Source organism: Aulonocara sp. 'chitande type north' Nkhata Bay, linkage group LG8 (genome assembly GCF_057382095.1).
Source record: "Aulonocara sp. 'chitande type north' Nkhata Bay isolate Kocher_YH1m ecotype deep benthic linkage group LG8, A_spYH_male_GT1.1, whole genome shotgun sequence".
Lineage (NCBI taxonomy): Eukaryota > Metazoa > Chordata > Actinopteri > Cichliformes > Cichlidae > Aulonocara > Aulonocara sp. 'chitande type north' Nkhata Bay.
The window spans coordinates 24,364,860-24,384,755 of record NC_141351.1 but is presented as its reverse complement, the minus strand read 5'-3'; the positions used below and the strand labels follow the sequence as shown (position 1 = coordinate 24,384,755).

General features: G+C 42.7%; 1 protein-coding gene across 2 annotated transcripts in view; it reads left to right on the top strand.

Moving 5' to 3' along the window:
* map2k6 (mitogen-activated protein kinase kinase 6) overlaps nt 1-19,566 on the top strand; it is a 40,989-nt gene extending 21,423 nt beyond the window's left edge. The window contains exons 4-12 of one of the 2 annotated variants that reach the window (XM_086304471.1): nt 315-428; nt 1,907-2,026; nt 2,459-2,575; nt 2,700-2,751; nt 4,626-4,753; nt 7,504-7,581; nt 8,319-8,458; nt 11,639-11,684; nt 12,555-19,566. In XM_086304471.1, coding sequence (XP_086160597.1) covers nt 315-428; nt 1,907-2,026; nt 2,459-2,575; nt 2,700-2,751; nt 4,626-4,753; nt 7,504-7,581; nt 8,319-8,458; nt 11,639-11,684; nt 12,555-12,632 — 873 coding nt within the window. In that variant the 3' untranslated portion in view covers nt 12,633-19,566. Of the gene's footprint in view, nt 1-314; nt 429-1,906; nt 2,027-2,458; nt 2,576-2,699; nt 2,752-4,625; nt 4,754-7,503; nt 7,582-8,318; nt 8,830-11,638; nt 11,685-12,554 lie in introns of those variants that run through there. The other variant, XM_086304470.1, reaches the window with a different exon arrangement.
* Nucleotides 19,567-19,896: the final 330 nt, after the last annotated feature.

The window sequence follows — 19,896 nt, the reverse complement described above, 5'->3', positions numbered from 1 at the left end:
GAATTGAACACTTCTGATTGTGGTTAGACTGGAATGCTTTTTATTGCCCATCAGGCAGTAAAAATATTTATTTTAAACTCCTCAAATAAGTGGAATTTTCCATTGGCAGGGCTGGCTGCTCGTTCTCTGTTCGAGTTGGCCACAAGTCAAAGAGATTTCTTTTTTTCTCGTGTTTGAACAATTGGAAACAAAAAAAAATTAGGAAGTATCCTGCTGCATCGTGGAGGAGACTTTTGCATGGCTTTAAAGAGACATGAGAGATTCCTCGCCCTGTGGGTTTGGTGTCCACTGGAACTTGTCCTCCATTTGTGCAGAATTTCGAGGTGAAGGCAGATGACCTGGAGCAGATCTCCGAGCTCGGCAGAGGAGCGTACGGCGTGGTGGACAAGATGAGACACGTGCCGAGTGGCCTGATCATGGCTGTTAAGGTAAAAGGAAAGACGATTTCCAGACTTCAGGAATGTTTATTTAGCCACGAGCCCATTAAAGCAAAGTGACAAACACACAAAACACACTCGCTCCTCACCTGATGCTCTGCTTTTGGAAATGGAAATGGAAACTGCTCGTTTTATAAATGGAGATCCAGTTATTCCATGCAAAAACTGCAGAGCGCACAGGGAAGGAGGTCAGGATGGGACTCTCATCATCATCTCATCATGATGTTAATGATGATGATCGATCCGTAGGCCTGCAAAACACCTGTACATCAAACCAAAATACAAACATACTGATATATATACACACATACATGCGCAAACACAGTCGACACAATCTACATGACATAAAATAACAACTCAGTCCTGGAGTAGGAAGATGTATGCACTCATTAATCCACTGTTGAGTTACCATGTGCGTCACACTTGGCCCACAAAAACAGAGACAACGGCAAAGTCTGTGTGTAAATATAAATATAAAGGTCAGTATAAATATGTAGACTTGAAAATTACAAAACTGTTCCATAGTTTTTGTTCCACAAATAGAAATACAAAAGGTTTAATCTGTGGTTCCCCCAATCTGTGTCAAAAATCTGAATCTGTGCGTTCAGCAGTTTTAGAGTTTATGAAGGATTTTTGATTCCTGCTTGATTAGTGATCCTGATTGCTGTTCTTTGAAATGAACATAAAAGTGCAGTTTTGTGTGTGTTGACCGCACACATCACTCTACGTATGGCAGTGAACAGTAACGTATGTGGGTGGAGTGGTTTGTAAAGCAAACCTAAGGATCTTGTGGACATTTGTTGGGTTTCTCCTGCTGGGCTGACAGATCAGGTGTTCTTGGCCGTCCAGCTGCCAGGTTACTCTGACTCTGATTTTGTGTTGGTGTCAAACCTTTTTTCTCTTTTTTCGTCACCACCTTGGGTATTACAGCTGGAGCTTTGCTTTTATTTATTTACCGACCATTGTTACTCCAGAGGAAACACTTTGCAAATATCCTTCCTGGGCATTTATTGCTTCATTCATTCTGTTGCATATTTCTCTTGCATTAGTTTTTATTGCAAAGCTAAAACACATGAGTTTATTTATTATTTAATTTAAGTTTATAATGATAGTGATTGGATGGTGTAAATATTGTATTTCTCTGCTCCTCATTATGTGGTATGGGGAACTGAAAAGTCAAAGTGAAAAGCTGAGGTGGGGATGTAATCACATTCAGACTCCGTTTAGTTTTACTTGATTTTAAACTTTGACTTGAGCTGCTCTGCTCTTTCCCCTCATCTGCAGTTTTTGGCCTTTCTCTAATCTCTAACCCAGATTAAAAAACGTCATGTCTGCTCTTCACCTCACGACCAGCAGTAGGATAATGCTACCCGTGAAGAGGCTGCACATTTCTTGCCTGTCTCCCTGCTGACATCACAAAGTGCGACTGTTTTCGCTCTGACGGTTTGTTTCTTGTCATCCTTCCTCAGCGCATTCGGGCCACGGTGAACACTCAGGAGCAGAAGAGGCTGCTCATGGATCTGGACATCTCCATGAGGACAGTGGACTGCTTTTACACCGTCACCTTCTACGGAGCACTATTCAGAGAGGTAGAGTCACAGAAAGGCTGCTGCTCGTTATTCATTTTCTTTGTGCGTTCGTGGCAGTGTGTCTTTTTGGAGAGAGGAGTGAAGGAAAGTATCTTAATATATTCCATAGTGCAAAAACAGTGAACTCTCCGTTGTTCAACCAGTCAGGACAGAGTCATTCAAATCTCTCACAGAGCGGTCTTGAAGAAGTAATGGATATAAAGACTAAAACAGTTTAAGAGTGGGGTCGGGGGGCACCTCTGCAGACCGTCTGATGCAGAAACTTCCTGCAGCAGTGAGTGGATGTTCAGGATTTCCTCACTGGGTCTGAATCACTGGAAAATCTGTCACTTCCTGTCTGTTTGGAATCCGGCCGGCGCCTTTTTGTTCTGCCGCTTTTTTCCTTTTTTTTTTTGTCCTGATCTGTTTCCAAATCTGCCTGTCTGTTGCCAGGGCGACGTGTGGATCTGCATGGAGCTGATGGACACCTCCCTCGACAAGTTCTACAAGCAGGTGATTGAGAAGGGCCTGACCATCCCCGAGGACATCCTGGGAAAGATCGCTGTCTCAGTAGGTTCACTTAAAGCGGCATAATGTGAATGATTAAAATTTAATGCGAACACTCAACTTAGCTTAATGACACATACGGGTTATGTAACGCTCATTTGCTTATTGATGGCCTTTCTCATTACAGATAGTAAAAGCTCTGGAGCATCTCCACAGCAATCTGCAAGTCATACACAGAGGTAAGAGCCTTAGATTGGAGACCCATTAAACTCTCACTGCCAATTTCCTCTCAGCTGCACGCGGCTGCTTCTGTTTTCCGCTTCCATTATCCCTTCAGACTCTTGCCAGATCTTACTGGAGAGCCACAGCAGTGCGTCTGTGTTAAAGCAGTTAAACGAGCATCCGTCTCTGGTTCTGGGTCAGAAAACGGTGGATTGCAGCCTCACGTGTGCGGTCGTCAGGCCGGCTGGTGCAGCCTCAGCAGCGATGGGGCGCTGAACTGGACCGAGTGCTTCAGACCACTCAGCTGGCGGGGCTGCATATGACAGCACATGTATCGAGCGCAGTCGGATTATTTAAGACAATAACACGATTCTGCTAAATTTATGAAAATGTTCTTTTTGTCCTTGGAGTGAGTACATCCCATTTTGGGTTATTTAGACTGAAATACTCAATTTTGCTCTACATGGGCCTGATATCCACTGACGAGGACATTATACTGCTACTGTTCTATCAAAATTTTAAACGAATATCTTCATATGTGGCTCTTATTTTTCATAAAGACAAAAATAAGGTAAAAAAAAAAATCTGGTAATTCTTTGTTTTTACATTTATTGGGCCCCAATATGCCCAAATAGCAAAGAGAAATTAAAAATGCATGCTGTGGAAGAGTTCGGGTCTCAGGAGGTTAAAGGCCAGTCTGTGAAAATATTGTCGGACATAAACCGGTCCATGGTGCATAAAAGGTTGGGGAACTCTGGGTTAAAGCATCATCGCTGCCTGATCTGCACTGGAACACAAACGCATCTCAAAATACGCACAAATTATTATTATGTTCAAATCACTATCATTACAGAGACGATGCTGATATGATGTTGTGTTGAAATGTAAAAGAAGGCCTAAATTAGTTGGTTTGTCAATAATTTGAACAAATCTTTAAAATAAAAATGCTCAGATTTTTCGTAAATAAGCAGAGTTTTTATTTACTTTGTGCTACTAATTCTTACTCTGCTTTGCAGTTCATAGAGTACAAAGTTAGCTTCCTAGATATTAGTGACCAAAACAGTCTTTAGTTGTTAAGAATAAAAACACAGTTTATGTCACGTAATGTAATAATGATGTTTTCACGTGTTAGGAGAATCGTTGCACCACTTATCATTAAATGTTAGTACGTTTTTGTCAAAATAAATTATGAAATTCTTAAATAGCTTCACAAATATGTGATAAATGAAGTGTGGTTTGTACAATGGCTATCTGTAAAATACATTGATACATGATGTTGGTGTTCGCTGCAGTGGATAACAAACAAAGTTTTTTATTTTTTAAATTTTGCTTTTGTTTTCAGTTTTTTTTAATTATTTTTCTCTAATTATTTTTGTATTTTTATCAAAGTTTTTTGTGATAATTTTTTCTTTTTTTCCAGTATGTTCAGGTAAACAAAATACATATTTTGCTACGTTTTGCAAGCATCTGACTTTAAGCCTGGTAGTTTTTCACTTCAGACTTGCCATTAATTTAACATTTTGTTAAATGTATATAATAGATTTAGTTAAAACACACATTTGAGGATGAGCAGCAGAAGCTTTGCTGAACTAATATGTTGTAGCCACAGAACTAAATCTTACAAACCTCATGCTGGTATTTTAAGAGTTGATCCTTCCTGTGTCAAACCTCTGTTACCACCGTGTTACTGTTGTTGGGTCAAAGTTGTCAAAGTCACCGTTAAAGCAGCTATACGTCACAGAAATGAAGACACCCGTCGGTCTGTAACAGCGACCGCAGTCTGCAGCTAGGTCAGCCAGCTGCTAGGTCAGCCAGCTGCTCTCTCAGAGGGAAACAGAACTAACAGAGCGACTGTTCGCTAAAAGTCCTGTTTGTTTGGCCGTCTTTTCAGATGTGAAACCCTCCAACGTCCTGATCAACACTCAGGGCCAAGTGAAGATGTGCGACTTTGGCATCAGCGGCTACCTGGTGGACTCTGTGGCTAAAACCATGGACGCTGGCTGCAAACCCTACATGGCGGTAAGCAGCGCGATGCTGTAAGGAATGAAGTGAAAATAAATGAAGTGTAAAATAAAATTCTTTCTGTAATTAAAAGTTTAAAAAGTCCAGTGTGAGCTTCCTAAAGAGCCACCAAACACAGCTCAAAATCTTCTCACTTTGTTGATTGTTTGATTGATATTATTTTGTTATAACGTCCAACGTGAAGTTGAGTGTGTGAGCTGACAGCTCCATGCAACGATACGACGTCTGCTTGTCGTCATCCGAACGCCATTTCTGGAAACTTTCACGATGTTCTGTGGCGAGATCGGACAGTGCAAACATCAACTCTGTTTAATTTATCTTTACTAGTTATGAACGCTGGGCCTCCTAATACGACCACGCAGTATTTATCAGTCCAAACTTTCCAAACCGGAAGGTAACTCAGCAGGTGAGGAGCAAGACCAGGAGGATGCACAGTGTCCAGTTGTTGTCCAGACGAATCATGACTTTGAATCAGGAGGAGAGCCCGATGCACTCACTGCAGGGGCACAAACACGAGGAGACATATGAGGGCTTCAATGACGCGATCTAAAGACAGCAGCTGTGTCCAGAGATGCAGGAGAAGATGACCATGAGCAGGAGGTTCTTCAAGTTTAAAACACAAAGGCTTTGGATTCTTGTAGGACAAGTACTGAAACTTTTACACCTGTTAATGAATCAGAAGTAGTTTACAAATGGAAACTATATGAAAAACTTTAAATTTATAGGTATTATAGACATTTTTTTAGGCTTTTAGCGTCATTTTGTTTGTGTACCTGTTGTTACGTCCCAAACACCCCCCTCCCTCCTCCTGCTCCCTGTTATGCATGCCGGTGATGTGATCGTCCGTTCGTCTGGATTCTAAAATGGACTTTGACAGTCAACGGTCACTTTGACCTTACAAAACACAACTCAGGAATTCATACGCTTTAGCCAAACGTCTCAGAGTTTTAACATTTACAAAAAGTTCACAGGTCATTTTACTGCGACGGCGTTCTGCAAAAGCACACAACTCGGGAACAGCAGGCGAGACTTTGACCTTATTTCACAATTGTTTGAATACTGATTTGGTGGCCACCTGTTAAATGCCTTCAAGGGCCTCGCTCGCTACATGCGTTTTATCATCTGGAAAGGCAATAAATATAAACCGCAGCAGGTTGGCTGATGCATCTAACTACGAGGCAGTAATTCTACACTTTACTAAAACTGAAAGCTTGGAAGCGTTTGATTGTTACAGGAGTGTGTGTGTCCTCGTAGACAAGAGAAAACTACACTGTAATTGAGAGAAACGTGGCTCTGTTTTCCTGGATTGAAGAAGCGACTCTTTGGATTTCCAGGAAAACTTTCTTATAAAAATGAAATAATGCTGCGTCTTTCGGAACGATCTGGATAACTTAAAATTCCAAGAAAGCCTCCTAGTTTACGCAAGGATCCAGTCTCATGGAAGCACATAATTCCCAGCCTGTTCAGTTTAACCAGTGTTCATGACCACCGGAGGAAACATTCGTCTCACGCACCTCATTCAAACATCATTTGGTACACTTCAAAGATTTAAGGTTATGCTTCTAAAATACATTTTGGCCAATACTTGGAATCACAAAGAATTAAAGGTCAGGCTGAAGAGCAGCAGCACCTGGATTTAGTCCATGCAGGTCAGAGAAACTAGACAAAGATTGTTAATAATAAAAAAAAACGTTATATACATCGCCAACTTTAAGCTGCTGCCAATCAGCTGTTTTCCAGATAAAAATCTGTTGGTGCTCGTAAAAGTAAAAATTCAGTCACTGGGTACATGCAGCCCCTGAACCATGACGGAGCCTCCACTGTGCTTCACAGACACTCCTGTTGTGCTTTATGTCTGTCAAACTTTCAAAGATTATTATAAAGAAATGTGAACAAATGTTTTTCTGTCTGCTAGCAACTAAGTGTCTACATACACCACTTAAAATTGGTTCTTTGCTAAGTTGTCAGTAACATGTAGACACCACACTGGTTCAGCCTTTGAATTAGGTGCTCTTTTTCATGCTTCATTTCACTTTTATTTATATAGCACCAGTTCACAACAAAGTGCTTCAGTGATTCATAGGTCAGTGTTCAGCTGCGTACCAAAAGCATTCCTCTGAAAATGGTCAGATACAAGGACTGGGCTGAAAAACGGCCAGTGTCCAAAGGAAACGCTAAAATATCTCCAGAGAGCCGGAGAACTATTGTTCAAGGCCGCTTTAAAAAAAATTACAAGTAAGTCTGACTGCCTGGATGGTTGTTAATGACACTGTTATTGCTGCAGTCTTGGTGTCTTCAGAGGTTTCTTTGAATTTTGAGGATTTGCGCTCATAAAAATGCAGCAGCACCCACGTCAGCCTGAATGTTGACGAATGTTACGACACGTGGATACGTGAGCAGGTATCCCGCTTTGGACGGACAACAAAGGGAAGTATTTTTACCTGGGGGGGGGAACGTAGACCAGAACATACTTCCTGTCGGTTTTGGCTGCAAACGTAGATTTTGTGCATTAAAAGTGTCTTTAGATCTGCGACCCCGAGTCCCTCATTATCATCCACACGCTTAATGAGCCAGTTACTCTTTAACCACTCGGCAGGCCACTGGTTGGCTGAGGGTATTTAGAGCCAGGTACGTTGCTCGGTCTGTGTGTGCACAAGAGCTTTGGGATTACGGGGCAGCGGGGCTGGTTATCCTTGACAACGGCTGCAGTTATTGACATCATCATGTGACCTTCTGTCTGCCCACAGCCGGAGAGGATCAATCCTGAGACCAACCAGAAAGGCTACAACGTCAAGTCGGACATCTGGAGTTTAGGAATCACGATGGTAAAGCCGCCTCGCGCTCCTGCATACGTTTGTTCACCTTTTCTGCATCGCTGCAAAAAAACACGATTATCAGTTAAAAATGAAAAAGTCGTGAAATATTCATAGCTTTGCAGCTCAGGCCGGACCGAGGAGGATGTTGGCATCAAGGATTCAGCAGTTGACTCGCGCTCGTCTCTGCCTGTTCGATCGGCTGTTCGAGCAGCGAATGTTCCAGCACAGTCTGAATTTTAAAAGGGCACTAAATGGGTTTTAAATAAAAGAGGAAAATTGTGATTTCAGAGTAGTGGAAGGTTTTTGTAATAATTGTAAAATGAAGAATGAGTGGTCCAGACTGAGCGATCAGCGTGTGGGATAAAACCTGCCGGGCGCTGATTGTTGGAGCACCTGTTGTTCCTCGAAAGCTGAACTGAAGGAGGTGAAGCAGCTGAGGAGGTTTTAGTGTGAAACTCATTAATGCTGCAGTAGCAGTGAGAGGAAAAACTACAGTAATGTTAAAAACTGTAACGGATGTTTGGGAAGCCACGTGTGTGCCGCTCTGCTGGAGATGAGTGGGATCTTTAGAGTGTGCTTGTTTTGGGGTCAGTCATTAAATGACGCTGCGACGTGGGATGGATTTGGGTGAAAAATCACATGAATGCAGCTGTGCAGATATGTTTGTGTCAGGTTATGTGTTTGTGCTCACTAAAGCACTAAAAACGCTCCTTGACCTCTTTGTTTTTTTGTCTTGTTTGGCTCAGATCGAGCTCGCCATCCTGCGCTTCCCGTACGACTCGTGGGGGACACCTTTTCAGCAGCTGAAGCAGGTGGTGGAAGAGCCTTCGCCCCAGCTTCCCGCCGACCAGTTCTCCCCTGAGTTTGTGGACTTCACCTCTCAGTGGTTCGTGTTTTTCTGGTTTATTTTCTTGCTTTGTCCAACTTTCTTCCAGCCTGATCCACGTCTCAGATTTACACCCAGATCTTTACACAGGAGAAGCCTGCAGAGTCGCGAAGCTGCTACAGATCACAGAGAGATGTGTACTGATCCCAGCTGAGTGGGCTTCAGATGATTTCCCCTTTATTCGATTGGCTTCATTGTTGCTGTTTTTGTTATTCTTGTTTTCACAGGATGGGACTATCTGAATATGCTGTAAACATGCAACTGTGCACTTTTTACGGATCCCTACGTATTAGTTTAATTACTCTAATTATGTAATTTTGTGTCACTGTAATTTACAAGAACTGAGCTGCAAATATTGTTTTGAGCATAAATACTGTGTGAACCAGTGAGGGTGCACAGAGGTGAGGCGGGAGGCTGGCAGGTTTGGGGGTCATACGGGCAGGATGGCAGGAGAGCGCAGGTCGCTGTTAGCAGATGACTGCATGAATGTGAGACATGATGGCGGTAAAAATGAGGCGGTGGTTAGTTGGTAACGAGCAATAATAAATATTCTAAAGAGAAAAACACGGGTCTTTGAGAATGAACTGCTCAGGGGTTTCCATGTTTAATAGTTGTAATAGTCTCTAAACACTGAGTATAGTTTTTGATTATATTGTTTTCGTAATTGTTGGAAACGAAAATAATTATGTTTGAGATATTCATCAAGTTCCTGTTGTGAGTAAGAGCACAGAGAGATGGAGTATAAACAAAAGTAAAGAGAGAAAAGCGGGATGTCTTTGCGTTTGCGTATCGTTTTTGGATGTTTGTCAAAAGCCGAGCGGCTGTTTCGTGCATCCTCTTCTGTAACGTTACTCCTCCAAACTGTAACCGCACCATTGAGAACGAGATTATTGTGTTTGTGCCTCCAAGATCAGATCTTCTACATGCCAAAAAATCTTTGGTTCTGTTCTTTCTTTGTTGCTTAGTGACACATGCAGGTATTTGTGCAGCGAGAAGACGTACGGCGAGTGAGCTGAAAGGATTTTCTTAATTTAAGACGGGCATCACAACCTTGCCTTTAAGAAAAGGGAGGCCGTGATGATGCAGGTGTAAACCTCACCTTACTCCAGTGCAAATGATGTCCAGTCAGTCAGAAGTTGTATTCATGCATAGCTCTGGAAGTTCAGGAATTGCAGAGGCTGCTGTGATGCACAGTGATGAGGGTTCATGAAGTAATAATGTCAGCTGGTTAAATGGCAAATGGACTAATTCTTATACAGAGCTTTTCTACACTCATAATCTGATGGATGCATTGGGGAGCAACTTGGGGTTAGTATCTTGCCCAAGGATGTTTGGCGTGCAAGCTGCAGCAGCCAGGGATCAAACCAGCAACGTTCCGATCAGCAGATCTGCTCTTCCTCCTGAGCTACAGCCACCACAGTTGAAGAAGGAATGAGGAAGAAGTGCAAAAAACCTTCAGAGATTAAAAATCACAGATGAAAAGCAGATATGGTGGACAGATTTGGTGATTTTTACCCTTCAGCTGTAAAAGGTTGATGGGGTATTGTTTCACTGGTGGCCCGGCGACATGGACACCTAGGTTTGTGAATGCAGTAACTTAAGCAGGAAGTCACCGAGGATTTTCAAAATTATACCACAGGTGTAGATACTAAAAATCCCGAAGTTTGAATCTCAGTGATCTCAATCTTTGTCCAAGTTTTCTGAAAGCTTTGTGAATGCACTGACCTGAGAATGAGGTTTTATTTATACAGCGCCAAGTCACTGCAACAGACTCCTCAAGGCGCTTTATGTTGTAAGGTAGACCCTACAATAATACATACAGAGAAAAACCCAACAATCAGATGACCTCCTGTGAGCAAGCACTTTGGTGACAGTGGGAAGGAAAAACTCCCTTTCAACAGGAAGAAAGGCTTATCGGTAGACTGGTGGTTGCCAATATTTTAAATACTGTTTCACTCCACCTGCACTGCAGCAACGACCAAGCTGAAAATGCAATAACATTTATTTAAACTTGAGTTAAAAGCAACTGGTCTGTTTTTTTAGGTACTTGAAGATGTTTCACACCAGAGAGGTTTCCTGAAAGCTGTTGGGTTGTCACCTTGGAGGTGGTCCAGGTGGATGTAGGGCCATCTTAAATCGTCTGTCTTCTCTGTCCAGAATGCAAATGTTTGGATGCTCAGGAGAGTCTCTTCTGCTTGTCAGTCCAAATATATCGCTGAGCTTTGTCCTGAAGATCTGACTCGTGTATTGTTCAGTTTTCAGTGATCAACTTTTAGATGATGTGAAGAAGTGTTTGGGAAGACAAATGAAATGTCTTCAGGAAGCTTAAAGAAGTCTGGCAGCCTTTGGAAGACTGAGAGCTTACAGTGGCATGCAACAACAGCTGGAACATTGACAAGAATATCTCCTGTTACCGGTTGTTCCACATAGAACTGAAATACCCCCCACCCCACCCACAACATGCTTAACATGCAAATAACTGAAGAACCTTAGTAATGTGGAAACTGCATAATTGTGGCAGTGATGTGAATACTGCACTCTTTTCGCCCAGCACTGCCAACACCAGCAGACTTCTTCTTCCTGTCACTAATGTAAAGTGATGCTGCCTTTAAGCAAAGCCAAATTATTGAATTGTTTTTCTTTTCTTTGTAATGTTTTTTTTTTTTTGGCTTGTTTTGAACTTTTTGGGGGCCGGCTATTTGCTGGAGTAGTGCATGTTCATCTGGTTTCCTATGGGAGATTCAGGCTTAATGTGCAGCTGCTGAATGAACGTGATGGTCAGACGCCTGCCTGATGGTGTTCTGTGAATCTGGGTGAATCTGAAATGCTTACATGATGTATGGCTGCTGACCTGAAATAACACTCGATCACACTGAGAAACGAGTCGTCCTCCAGTTTCGATCATTGTTTCCTGGTGATATCAGAAAATGATGCCGCACTTTGAGCAGTACTCAGAATGCAGAAAGACACTGATGTGACTATGTTCTTTGGTGCTTGGGTGACTCATCGTGCTTGGTTGTATTTTTTCTGTTACCTTGAAACCCTCGGAGGCTGGCAGTCTGCGACTTCTCAGACGCTTTCATAGAATAACACTGAATCAGACGCTGGAACAGATCTGTGGCAAGAGTGGGGAAGTCCACCATTTAATCTTCATCTTTGCTTTTTTTTCTTCTTCTGCAGCTTAAAGAAAGTTTCCAAAGAGCGGCCGACTTACACAGAACTCATGGTGAGTGTTTCTGTGTTAACAGATTATAAGCATGACTTCCCTGCAAGCACCTTGTAATGCTGTTAATCAAACACTGGGGGGTGCACTTAGATTGTTATTTACAAACCCTGTATTTGACGCTTGAAGCCAAGATGCTTCACTGGTCTCATCCATGGAAGGTTTACTAAAGGTCCAGTAAAAGCTCAGAGTATCAGGGGGTGCAGGTGTTTGAATGGCTGCAGCTTAATCAATTAAGCACAAAGAGACCCGAAATGGATGCAAACGAACAACAAAAGACACAAAAATGATTTTTTTTTTTTAAATGTGCAAAATGACCATGAACCAAGACTTCCTACAAGCTCTAAAATGACCAAGTGATGCAAAATAAAACTCAAATGACTGGAAATCAACAGAAGACACAGAATTAAGAGCTGCAAAGTCACCAACAAAATGAATAGAAGCAAAATGATGCACATACATGTGAAATCGGCGCATAAGGACAACAATCGGATTGTTTACAACTAAGATTCATGAACCGACTATAAACAAATACAAAATGTCCACATAAAGATGCAAATCGTGCCGTTGAAAAGTTGAAAAAAATTCAATTCAATATAATTTATATTGCGCCAAAGTATGGCAACCAGATACAATTTGACCAGAAAAGGCAACAAAGGTGTCACTACAAGAGATGACAACAAATGAGTGTAAACCAAGTGTCAAAAACTAAAATCAGATTGAAAACAGCTGCAAAGAAATGCTCTAATGACCATAATTACAATGCAAACTGCAACACAACAACACGACAGCCTCAAAGTTCAAGGAATTGATGCTTTAATTGCTTTTTTCTGATTTGGCTCCCGACTAACTCGGTGTCCGTTTCCTCCTCAGCAACATCTCTTCTTCACTTCCCACGAGGCCAAAGAAACCGACGTGGCTAGCTTTGTGAAAGTCATCTTGGGAGACTGAGTGCACTGGAGGGAGGGGGAGGAATCTGTTAAAAAAGAGGAAACAAAAAAAAAAATCCAAGAAAAAAACACCAATCGCAGCCCCCCCCACCATCCCATTTACCCGCAGGATTCCCTCTCACCCCTCCCTCCAGTGGCAGACAAACGGAGCCCAGAGGAGCCGCTGACGAAGCAGAACGAGGAGTCTGTCCCCGCCCCCCACCTGGCCTCAGCCCCCCCCTCTGTGCATCACCTGGCACGGTGGGAGGAGTTTGGGAGACGGGAGCCTCACACAGAATCTGGAGTAATTTATGATGTGTGTATGCAAAGCCTCCCCGTTTGATTCGATTTGCCCCGCCGCTGCGCTCCTCCTCGAGCGCTGTTGTTAGCGCGCTGACTCTGTGGCCTCCACAAGGGTCGAGTCATAGTTTCTTTTTTGCTGAAAAGCAGAAGCGAGAAGATGTGCAGATTATATAAAAAAAAGAAGAATGATATAATCTATCTGTGTATAATCTAAATGTTTGCATACTCGAAGCAAGTGTTGCATCAGATTATTAATTGACTGCATGTACAGAATTTCTCTCTGGGTAAAGACGGGCTCATGTGGCCAGTGAGGAACAGTTGGAGAGTCCGATTGTTGACTTCAGGGGCTCCCCCCAGTGGTCACAAAGAGGTACTGCACTTACACTGCTTTCCCCCCTGATTACAGTGGAGGTCAACTACACATTTTGGGCTCTTGGCTGCCTGTGAGCGTGAATGTGTGCGAGCTGGTGCATGACATGTGTGTGTGGGGCATGTTCACAGAGCTGCACGGCTCCAAATCCAAGTAGAAACGCAGTTTTCGTGCTCCGCAACATTTTTTTTATGGATTTTCTGCAGCCTCGCTGCCCCTGTAAGAGCTCAACAGGCAGGGCAACACTCTTACGTTGCTTTAAAAGTACAGGCGACTGTGCATCTGCACATCATGTTCAAATGTGACGCATGTAATAAAGAGCTTTATTTTAAAACTAGTTAGTATGGTAGTCTAGTACAAGCATAGACTGTATATTAAAGATGGAAATGGCCACCATGACGCCACCGTGTCAGCAAGGTTCTGTAATTTGAAAGGCGTCTAAATAAATTGTGAAGTTGTGCTTTTTGATGTGACTGTACCCATGTGGTCGGGGTGCCCCATCAGCAAACTCAGCGATGACTGCTGGTTCAAACACGTCCATTTATTTTTAATGTATTTCTAATTTGACCCCTCAAAAGACCCCAAACAAAAGATGTGAGAACAATGAAAGTTGCGAATAGATCTCAAACTTTTACACTTTACCGTGATATTGTAAAGTAATGTAGCCAAAAGCACCAAAGTCCAATAGATATGAGATTCTGAGGTCCAGCAGCTTTGGCTGGTTTGAAGCCACTGACTGCTCCGTCCCTGATCCTTCCTGCGTGAAGCTGAATCGCAGATCTTTGAGACAAAGGCGGAGCCGAGTCGCAGCCGTGCAGCTTCGTGTCGCTCACACACACTTTAAATGTCGGGGTGTGTGTTTGCGTGTGCGTGTGGGCTGTGTGGGGGAAGATTTTCTCCTTGTTGTCTGTACTGAGCCAATCACAACCCTCTCCACTCACCATGAAAAGAACTGGATACTATTGCTATTATTATTATTATTAATATTAATTATTGTTATTATTTAGATCCAGGTTTTTTCTCCCCCCTTCGACATACTTACTGCAGTTTCTCTTATTTATTATAACTGCTGTTTTCCCTTTGGATACTTGACCGAACCATTTGAGACTCTCCTCACGTGTTTGTGTGAGCTGTGTATGGTTTTTGTTTTTCTTTGTGTTTTTTTTGTCGTGTTCTTCTTGGCTCAAACACGTGAAATGCTTTTAATCTGTAACTTGCAAGCCTTCTGTGTGCCTCTATATAGAAACCGTCTAAGGAAAATGAGATGTTAAGAATGATGCAGGGATCCGCTCCCTCCCTCCTCACACGCTGCATGGCATCATAATCCCACTTTGTGTTCCTTGTTGTACCGTAGCTCATGCTCGTTTTTTTATGTTTTTATGCTTGTGTTCATCTCTCTCGTTGCCTTTGTTCTTGGCCTCTTTCTCGCAGTGATTTCTGTGGAGGCCGAGCTGACGCCTTCTAGATGTCATGTAAGAATTACTCTGATGTCAAAACGGGAAACTTGAAGTGTTTTAAGTGGCAGAGCTGAATTATCACGTGATTTCTTCTAATTTTGACTTCTGGGGCCTTAAACTGTGTCAAAAACTGAACCAAAAACACTTCTAATCTGTTCTGACAAGACTTTTACCCCCGAATCTGCTTGACATTACAGCATCGATAAATCGTCACTATACAACCACAAACCCTAAAACTCGGGGGTCCACCTTCAGTCGATTTAGCTGTTAGAGTTGCAGTCAAACTGGACATCAACATCATTTAAAGCTGTATTAAATTATTAGTTTATACGAATTTGAAAGAACTTTTGGGCCATCCGGGGGTACAGCACCCTGTAAACATATCATTGATATTTATAGTCCTATACACGCATCATATTTGCTTCTATCTATTCATGCTTAAGGTCATCACAACAAAAGGCTTCTTCCCCGGACACTCCTGTCTGCCAACACTCCCTCAGACGTGGTTTGCTGCTAATATCAGAACAGATCCGGTATACACACCTGCAAACAACTCAAACAATCTCAGCTGTAATCAGAGCTAACCGAGAGAAAACAAACTCCAGCTAACAAAGTGGAAGGAGATGATAATGCTCCTAATTCCTCCTTACCACGTCCATTAAGAAGACTTCAGTTTTCCATTCCAGCATTCCTGTCTCCAGGATCATACTGTGCACGCATCCGTCCAGGTCTCAGATATTGAAACACAGTCGTGAGACGTGCAGCAGCAAAACAGACACACACCCCTCCCTGAACCCGATTGAAGCTGACTTAGGACCCAGTTGGACTTGATTTATCATTGTGTAGAGGCTTCAAACACACAGGAAATGTAGTCGGAATAAACAAACCTGTGTGGCACTGGGCCTTTACCCGACTAGCTGTCCTCCCTGAAGTTCAAAAACATGTTAAACTCATAGAAGACGTCTGAATAATGATGAGCTTTGACTGAAAAGTCAGAGGACACGTTTCCTCAATACTAACTCGGCAGATCTTCCTGGGAGGCAGCGCTGGTCCGACTTGCTGCCTGAGCGTGCGGGTACAACACCTTTGATTGTCCGGAAATAAGTCACCACCAACTCCAACACAGCGATCCGGGACGCAGTGAGACCCATGTGGGTGTCTGATCAAGCCGTCTGGTAACCAAGTGAACAGCAGAAAGGTTGGCGCCTATCAACCTTTCGCTATTCAACCAAACTGAAGTCGATGCAGAGCTTAGACAGCTCAGTGAGTGCTGAGGGCTGTAAACTCCTAGATTCATGGTTGGGAAAAATGGTTTTTAGCTTTTATTTTTTGTCAACCAGGACAATTTTACGACTGAGCAACCACATTTACCCAAAAACATCATCTGTGGACCTCTGGGGCTCTATTTTAAAGAAATAATGTTCTCTCTGCTGTTTTGCCAGACTCCAAAACAAAGTCTCCTGCCCTCAGTCGAGTACAGTTCGCTCTGTCATGTTATCAGGGAAGTTTCCTGTTTTGATGCAGAGTAAAAACCTTCCTTTCACCCTATAACCTGCTCCCCGTTGGGCTCCAGTCCCACAACCTTTGGCTTAGATAATTCCTTGAAGTACTGCGAACACGCCCATGCCCGCCTCACAAAGCTGTCTTATTTTTCTTTATGAAGCTCTCACCGTTCTCTATTTTTCATCTATAGTTCTCATTTTCTGACTTCACCAACTGTTTCTCTGTGGTGAAGCTGAATGTGAGGACTGGCAGCAGACAGAAGTCATCGCGGCGAGGACATTTAAGGGCTTCCTCATTAGTGCATCTCTGTAGCGAAGATGGAAATATACTGGAGAGACTTTTAATTGCCCCTAGTGTTTTTAGGCCATGATGAAATTAACAAAATTCAAGTCACACTTTCTGGAAGCAGAGCAAAATTATCCATCACAGGTCGAACCTCGAGATTCTTTTTTTTCCATTAGTGAAAAATGGTTATTAACCTAACTTAGCAAATGTGACCAAAGAGCTGGAGCCAGGCTTAGGAGGCCGGGAAAGGTAGTCGAACTCGTCATGGCACGCGTAGACTCGGAGCAGTGGATTTAGGTTTGTGTGGCGTTCGTAGGTGTTTTAAGTGCCTAACAGTACATATCTGTGGTGTACATTTACATTGAAACACTTGTCTGTCTTCGTGATTGATGCTTAAACACTGTTTTGGTCCTTCAGTTCCTGTCCTGGACCCACTGACACTGCAATTTGCTGTGATGTTTTGCACTGTACCGAGGAGTCATATCACATTGTCACATTTACGAGTGTGTTACTGTAAGGAAGCAGTCATTCAGTCGATGAAGGGTTGCCCTGTGTGGTCATTTTCCATCTTTTTTTTTTTTTTTTTTTTTTGTGAGAGGGAGAGTTTGGAGTTAGAGGTTCTGACTTTTATTTAACTGAAATTGTGATACTGTAAAAATTCTGAAATAATACCAAGCTTTTCTTCAACTGCTCACTTTGTTTTTGCTGCTGTTTGCACTCGTCGGCCATGCTTAGTCTGTACAGCTGTCAACATCAAAGATGAAGGGTGACACTGACCCGACGGAAACCTGTTACAGAGCAAAGGCTTTTATTGTGAAAAACCTTTTTGCAAAAGCCCGCGGATCGCGTTTGGTTATCATGTTACAGGTTAGCGGCCTTGTAGTGATTCTTGCCCACAAATATAGATGGAAACATTTAGTGCCACCATATAAACGACACCAAAACCCTTTAGTCTAAATAAAAATGAGCCATTTTCACACAAGCTCTCAGACTGCAAGGATGCAAACGTAAAGCTGAAGCCTCGGTTTATTTATGACCCTGTTATGTTTTTACACAGGACTGTTTATCATACCTGACCTGTTTCATTTATCTATGAAAGATTTTTAAATGATTCTAATGTCTTTTTGTCTTTGATGCAGACAAAGAGTGAAAATAGCTGTGTGGCCTAACTTTTGGCGTCCAGTATTTGCTTCAAGCCTTACGCAGCAGTAAATCACAGCGCTCGTTCTGTTAGCGCTGATTCACCACAAACATCACAATGTAGTTGTTAAACTCTTTGCTCCACCACGAGGCCAATTCCTCTAAACGACACTCTGTAGGAGAAGCGGTTTAAAAAGATGTGGCAGCATTTTTACCCACAGAACTGTACGGCCGGGGTTATAAATGAGGCCACTCAGTCACCTGAAGGTTAAACACAGTTTACTGTGAGTGTAGAGCTGACTAACTGGTGATTGGCTGTCAGGAGACAGGCGGCTTCCTGTTGTCTGCTCGCGGCCAGCGCCCTGACCTGAGTTCACGTGTGAAAATGGCTTCACTCGGCGTGACTGAACGTCTGCCGAGAGCTTGTACAACTTTAAGTGGGTTTAGTGTTAAAATCAGTGGGAAAAATTTAAGTTTATGGTTGCAATTCAGAGGAGATTAAATTAAATATTTTATAGCTGCCACTGTACAATATGAACTCATAAAAGACAGAATTCTGACATTCTGGATTGCACGCCGCTTTCCAAACATGTCCACACAATGTGCACATGGTAAATTGCATTTTTTTTTTAGTAGTTTCACAAATTTTTTCCACAAAATAATTGAAAAAAATTCTTTAGATTTGTGTTGAAGAAAGAATTTTAATTTTGTAGTTTTGCTTGTTCTGCCAAAACACAAGAATATATAATGTATGCAGCTAAGTAATGGGACACGTGCTACTGACATACAGAAAGAAGCGGGAGAGTCACTTTATGTGGTTGCATCAAGTTCTTCATAACTTAAAGCTACTTTAGTTTCTCTTACACTGAAAATAAACATTTGATTAAATTCTATATTTGGGTTTCCACAAAGGACAGTTGTATAGACAGCACACACACACACACACACACTAATGAGAAACGCAGCAGGTTTTGTCTGAGACCCTTCTAACTCCACACAACTCTTTGTTTCCTCTGCTCAGCGCTGACATTTCTGGTCCACAGTTGATTCATGTTCACTTTTCAATAGGCTGTAATGAGAAAAGAGTCGAGTTTAATCACACGTCACATGGGATTTTCTGTGTGTGTGTGTGTGTGTGTGTGTGTGCACATTTGTCTGTCCCATCGTTGTGCTGGCCAGAGAGCTCTGCTATCTTTACTCTGCTCTTCCTCTTTGGGAAGATGCTGCCAGATAAAACAGTCATCATGCTTCTCCTCCTTCGTCAGAGCTGCACCCAGAGAACGGTTTTCCTTTTTGTTTAAGTGCTCCTTTATACATGCCTGCCCACACGTGGGAATTCCCATCCATGAGTCTAATTGTGGCCCGCTCTCACCTGCTGAGTAAAGCTTTGTCGCTGTGCATCAGCAAGGGTAGGATGTCCGAGTGGAAACTGTCCTTAGTGAGCAATCTGTTTTCACATCCCTCCACAATTCACCCTCTTAACCTCCAAGTTCATCCGTGCAGCGTCCAACAGCAGGCATCCGTTAAATCCAGTAGACGATTGTTCTTTACTGGAACGCCACACACTTATTTATTTCGTCTTTTTTTGATTTTGAATGTCAGACAGAGAATCAGGAAATTTTGCTCACCTTCTTCCTCGTCCTCCAAATGCGTCAGCAGATGAATGAAATGCATCAAAAAAGCCTGCTTTGTGTGGGAGGCTCCTCCGGGCCTTTGGACGTGCGTTTGGCCGGATTATATCGAGTGTAAATCTGTCGTCTGTGAACCGTGCTGAGCCGTCTGTCGAAAACTACAACGAGACTTGTGAACCGTGGCGCTTTCTGTTTCTCAGTCGCAGGTGGTAAACTGCTGGTACACACAGCTGTATGTGATGTTTGCGGTGTTGTTTTCCTTTATTCGGGGAGGGGGGGTGGGAGGTTGCAAAATAATCCAGAGATGCTACTGTATGTGGAAGAGAGCCTTTTTTGTTGCTGTCGGGTGGGTTCGGGGGGTCGGGACGCTGTGCCCCATGGGAAGTGAAGTTCTCAGTATATTTACACGTCTTTTAAGCCTCTGCTAAAGACTGATGACTGTTCATTTAGAGCTCAATGAATTTCTATAAATATTTTAAATTGCTCAAACTGATTGTGTGCAATTGTAATGATGGAAATTCAATAAAAAGGTATTTTTACACAATAAGCTCCGTTTGCTCTGTTGTTACAATTAGTTCTAGAAGGTGAAAGGTCATG